Genomic DNA, 6000 nt, shown 5'->3' on the forward strand with positions numbered 1-6000 from the left:
GTTTTTGTTTTTGGGGTTTTTTTTTTTGTTTTGGTTTTTGGTTTTTTTGGTTTTTTGAGACAGGATTTCTCTGTGTAGCCCTGGCTGTCCTGGAACTCACTTTGTAGACTAGACTGGCCTCAAACTCAGAAAATCCATCTGCCTCTACCTCCTGAGTGCTGGGATTAAAGGTGTGTGCCACCACGCCCGGCTATTTGGTTGTTGTTGTTGTTGTTATTTTGGTGTGTTGATTTTTCTAGATGGCATCTCATTTTGTTTGTTATCTCTCCTCTAGAACATACTTAGGCCAACAGATCTTTAGGTCTTCTAGAACTACCCACTCTTCGCCCCAGAACAAAGGTAGTAACACAGTTGCCCAGATGCTGAATTCCCGGTGACATTTGTCCCTCTACTTCCCAAGTGTGTCTTGGATTCATTTCCTCCTCTTTCTCCACCAATCCCATGGCGGTGCCTCATTTCCATACACCACAAGACTTCCCCAGCTGATCCTGATGGCACTGGGTTGCTTCCCACATGCTAATGAGAGTAGGCTACAATGTAAACCCAAGTGTCACTCACTTCTCCTGGTACCTTCTCATAATAGCTCACGGTTACTTGTAGGTTAATGTCTATCTCTGCAGCTTGTCTAACAAGGCCTTGAAAATTTGGCCTCTTCTGCTCCCCTCTGCTTCAGCCATGCTGAATTCATTGTCCTTTCTCCCTTACTCCCATACCTTTCCACTTTTGGTTCTCTCCATCAGGATAGTTCTTCCTTGCTGCAATTCCCCAACCCTGGTGCCTTTACCTAACCAACACACCACCTTTTAGCTCTGTGCTCAACCAGAGCTTTAAAAAAAAAAAAAATCTTTTTTTTACCAAAAGGCACCCTGGACTATGCCTCCTGGGCTCCCATACTGGTACTCTTGCTCCCAAATTATACTAGCCCTCTTGAGTGTCTTTCTTCAGTCTCTGCAGGCTGCAGCTGTCATATTTATCACTGTGTATATTATGTAGAGTACTATTTGGGACTGTCTCTATGTTTCTATACCAGTCATACAGATTTCCACAGATTTGAAAAACATTTCTCTTTTTGTTTGTTTGGTTGATTTTGTGGGGCTTTTTGTTGTTGTTTTGTTTTTGTTTTTGGGCAGGGTTTCTCTGTGTAGGCCTGGCTGTCCTAGAACTTGCTCTATAGACCAGGCTGGCCTTGAACTCAGAGATCCTCCTGCCTCTGTCTCCCAAATGCTGGGATTAAAGGCAAGTGCTGCCACACCTGGCTTGAAAAACATGTAATTCTGCCTGCACAGTAATTCTATCTAAAAACAAAATAAATTCATCTCCCAGAGAAACAGGCGCTCGGACATTGAGAAATCAAGAATTCTGTTCTTAGTATTTTTCTAGCTATGTGGAGGGAAAAGTGCTTAATATAGGGCCTGGGTGTGCGGCTCAGTGTGAGTGTGCTTGCCTACATTTATACGAAGCACTTGGTTTGATCCTCAGTATCAAAGGACAGAAAACATGCACGCACACAATGTGTGTAAGAATCTTTTTTTTTTTTTCAGATTCTATTTTTCCTTCCCTACCCACTTCTCCCTTTAGCCTAGCCGAGTCTCCCACACGTCTCAATATGCTTCCTTCTGCCTTTGATCTAGGATCTGGGATTGGCTCAAGACTCTGCCACTAGCACCAAGACCCCAATTCTCCTAGGAAGCCTGGCCCATCAGATATACAGGATGATGTGTTCAAAGGGCTACTCAAAGAAAGACTTCTCTTCTGTGTTCCAGTATCTACGGGAGGAGGAGCCCTTCTGACTGTGCCCTGTGGACGTGGACACTGTTAGGCACCAAACTCTGTCCTGAGCTTCCTCTAGCTCACTCTAGAAGTAATGGGTCTAATCAAAGGTCGTCTGTCTGCTTTTGATTGTCTACATCACAGCAATCCCTGGGAATTTCTATCCATTTTAAATGCTGCCGCTTTCATCTGTTTAGCCAGCACACCCAATGGTTTCACTAACTAGCCCAGTTGACCTTTTTGAAGTTTGAACCTTGAGTACCTTCAACAAAATTGAGCACTCTGATCAGGATATTTTATTTACTCCACTTTGCAAATAAAATCAAATGTTTTGTCAACATGATGGTAAAAAGGAAAGAGATCGGTTACAAAGACAAATTAGAGGGAAATTTGTCCGGTTATCCACATGCTATTATTATTCCTTCATTCAGGGTTACTGACTTACTGTCCAGGGCTTGATAAGTAAGGCAGCTTATTGGCCCTTGTTACACTATCTTAGTGTACCCTCCTGTTACAGCTTCCACACTCAGCTGGCTTGCTTCAGTATTTTTGCTTCCTGTATATTCTTACTACATGTTTTTGACTCCAGAAAAATGACACCTTTAGACTGTTTCAGAGCCAATGATGATATTTCCTTTAAATAATTATTACATTATTCTAACTATAGTCATATTATTTTGGATTTAAATAAATTTCTATCCTGATAACATTTTTTGGAGCTTTTTGTTTTGTCTCTTAAGGTTGTTTTTGTTTGTTTGTTTGTTTACAAGCAAATGGTGGAAAGGTGAAAAGAACAAAGGAGGGCCAAGGTCAAAGGGTACAGAGCTTAGAGCTGGCTGTTGTCAAGCCAGCAGCTTGCTGCCCTTCTGAAGACTCGATGGCTGTATGCCTGAATGTTAGGTGGTTAAGTGCTATAACATTGCCATCGAAGGTAACTGGCCTCGGTGTGGAGCACACTCCTCATTTCTCAACCCTGCAGTGGTTTGCTGCAGAAGAGACAGGACAGACCTGGCAGGGAATGTGTAGTAGAAAGTTTACTCAGTGTCAAGATGGGAAAGACTAGATATAATTCTAAGATTGCAGATATGGATGGAGTGAGAGAAAGAGGTGATCAGAGAGAAGACATTACAAAGTGACTGGAGCAGTTGGGAGGCCAGTCTGCCAGTGGCCTCCATGGAACATGGAGTGGAATTTTAGTAACCTGGTTTTTAACGTGAATGATAAATGTTAATGCAGGATGGACTTCATCTAGTGTAACCTTGGGCAACTCAGAAGCTGTCACACCCGGTGTAGCCAAATACAAAATGCTTAATTGAAAGTAGAAGACAATGAATTAAGGACAGTGGCAAGAGTGAAGGTGAGCGTGTGGTGATGATGGAACTCAAACCCTGCAGCTGGCACTGGGGGGGCTGGGAGGGGGTCGGGGGTCGGGGGCGGGGGGTGGGGGGCGGGGGGAGAGACAGTGCTTTACCAAACAGTCAGCACTGTTCCGTTCCCGAATGAAATACATGTGCACAGAACAGCTTCACAGCGCTGCTCCTGGCGGTGGCATCCACAGTAGCAAAGCGGTAGAAACCCCTCGAGTGGTGAATAAGGCCTGGGAGTTGTGTGAGTGGTGTGGTACAGGAGCTGGGAAATAGCCACGTGGGTTTGGCACCTTAGAGGTCATAAGTGACGTTTTGAGGAACCATGGAAGCCAGCTGAGTAAATGCACTGGTGTAAACACATGAGAGATTATCTACTCCATTGAGAAGGAGCAGAGTGCTGGAACATGCCACAGCACGAATATGAAATGTCAGAAAAGCAAGTCCATAGAGATTTGTGGTAGATTAGTGGTTGTCAAGGGTTGAGGAGGAGAGAACTGGGGAGGTATGACTAAGGCAGTGCTGTGTGTATGAGTGTGTGCATTTGATAATTGGTTCTCAAGTGGAACAATGCTCCCCGATCCCCAGTAGGACATAAGCTAACATCTGGAGATGCTTCTGGTTGTCACATTCCTAGAGTTTAGTGGACAGAGCCCAAAGAAGCTGTTAAGCATCCTGCGATACAGGACAGTAGTACCCAAGATACACATAATGCAGAATTCAGAGAACCTTGCTCTAGGGGCCACAAGGTCTTAGGTCACATATCAAAACCTAGTTAGAAGTCCCCACCTTTCCTAACAGACGTGGTTTTTCTGGCCCTCATTCCATCGAGACCTCAGAACTCCTCACTCCTATGAACCCTATGGCTGATTCTAAATCCCTGCTGCCAGTTGCAGACTCTTAGACCCCAGTGTCTTCATAATCGCTTTTGTTTGTAAACCTCTTTTTACTGCTGTAGGATTTTCATAAAATATAAAGCTTTTCTTTTGCACACTTTTTCTATAAGTCCCGTTTAGTAAAGGCAGGCTTACACAGCCACCGCCACAGTCCTGGTTTAGGACACTCCCACCCTCTGCTAAAGCCCCTTAGATCCAGTCGTTGATTTCCCTGACGCCACTGGCAGCCACTAATCTGCCTCTAGAGTCCCAGCTGCTTCTTGGCCGCTGGTCTGGTTCTTCCTCAGTTCCTTCTTCACACTGTTTCAAGAGAGATGGAAGTCTAACACAGGTCAAGTGGGATGCTACGGGCAGAGCTCCCGTTACATCCCAGTCCCTGGTGCTCTCTGGCTTCTGGTTTCCTCCCTCTGGCTTCCTGTTTCCTCTTGCAGCATTGCTTCACTAAGAACTTGCCATTTCTCAAATCTTCCATGCTTCTCACACTTTAGTCAGTAGTTAGCGCCTTTCCACATGCCATCCCCCACCCACCCACCCCTGTCCCACCTCCCCAGTGCCCCTCCTGGCTGACCAGCTCCCATGCCAATATTTTTAAATAGCTTTCTTTAAATATACTTAAAGCCATCATCCCCCCCAGCATAGCTTCTTGTTACCCTCTGTGTCAGAGGAACTACCTTTTATATTCTGTTTGCTTCCTTGGTTGCCTTTCATACTGCAGTGGGAGCTCCCTGAAGGGAGAGACTGTCCTCTCAGCTCTGAGCAGCCCTGAGCATCAATGCAGATCTTAGGTGGGTGCTGGAATATATGAATGATGAGAAACTGTGGGCGTTGCATTTATGTTAAGTAAACCACTAACTGGACAAACCGTTTTTCTTAAAAGACTTTTGCTTAGTGCCAAGTTTATTTTTTAGTAAAGATTACATTCATTACAACTCCCCCACCCCCAAATCACAGAATTCAGAGCTTTCATAAAGTTTTTGTAAACTTTGACCTTCGTAAAAACTGAATTAAGCTTTTACAGCGAAAGGTGTGCAGTCATCGATTCGCATGTACAGTAAGGCAGCTAACCTCAGGCTAGCAAGGATTACTCACTAAGGGTCTCTAAAGGGTTGTGTCTGAGGGACTCTGTCCTACCAATGTGATATCATGGAAGCCAACATAGATGGCAATGAACACACTGCAGACAGGCCTCCTCTTTGGCTGTTCTCACTGCATATGCTGTCGTCTTGACTTGCTTTCTAAGTAGTCAGAAGTATGTAGGATCTGTCCACACTGCAAGGAGATGTGAATCCGGCAGCCTTATCCATGGCTATAAATTTGACTCAGGCTACTGTCAGAGGCTGCCTGTGCTCAGGAAAACAGCCAGTTACTGCCAGCCTCCACTGCAGAAACTGCACCCTGGAGCATTCTCCAATGGCTAGCCCACCAGTGGGGAGTCATCAACCTGAGTAGGGTTTTTAGGCATCTTTCAGTTCAATTGAAGAAGGAGCTTAAGGACAACATAGGGATTTGTAACATTCCATGCAGGGTGTCAGACCCATAAACTAGCTTGTCTGTCGTACTGGATGCACACGGAATTGTCTTTTGTTGGCAGCAGACAGATTGAAGATGACCTTTTACTATGTAATTATATTCATCATTTAATAATTCAAGAATACCTAAAAGGGAAAAAGACCTCTTCAAACTGAAATTAGAGTCTTTGAAGACGTTCATAGGAAAGTATAGCAAAACAGAAGCCGGTTGCAGCAGCCTGCAGGGAGGGCTTTAGAATGCCTGAGATACAAGACCCTGTACCAGAGGACCCAGGTCCCTGCTGAGCTGTGTAGCACTGGGATCTCTTGCTCTCTTTTCCCAGGAAACTGCTGCACTGCTTGCAGAGGTTTGTTTTAGCTCTAAAACTCTGATTCCTCTTCCTTACGAATTTAAGAAAACATGAGGCATATTTTCTTGACAGTTTTTGGACCCCCTCTTGT

At 44.7% G+C, this 6000-nt stretch overlaps 1 protein-coding gene across 1 annotated transcript in view; it reads left to right on the forward strand.

Annotated features, from left to right (window-relative positions):
* Hibadh (3-hydroxyisobutyrate dehydrogenase) overlaps positions 1-2479 on the forward strand; it is a 99516-nt gene extending 97037 nt beyond the window's left edge. Inside the window, exon 8 of the mRNA XM_021165077.3 lies at positions 1632-2479. Within this exon, the coding sequence (XP_021020736.1) occupies positions 1632-1790 (159 nt within the window). The 3' untranslated portion in view covers positions 1791-2479. The remainder of the gene's footprint in view (positions 1-1631) is intronic.
* Positions 2480-6000: the final 3521 nt, after the last annotated feature.

The sequence above is a fragment of the Mus caroli genome, unplaced genomic scaffold, assembly GCF_978045245.1.
Source record: "Mus caroli unplaced genomic scaffold, Mus_caroli_1 scaffold_7, whole genome shotgun sequence".
In the NCBI taxonomy this organism is placed as follows: domain Eukaryota; kingdom Metazoa; phylum Chordata; class Mammalia; order Rodentia; family Muridae; genus Mus; species Mus caroli.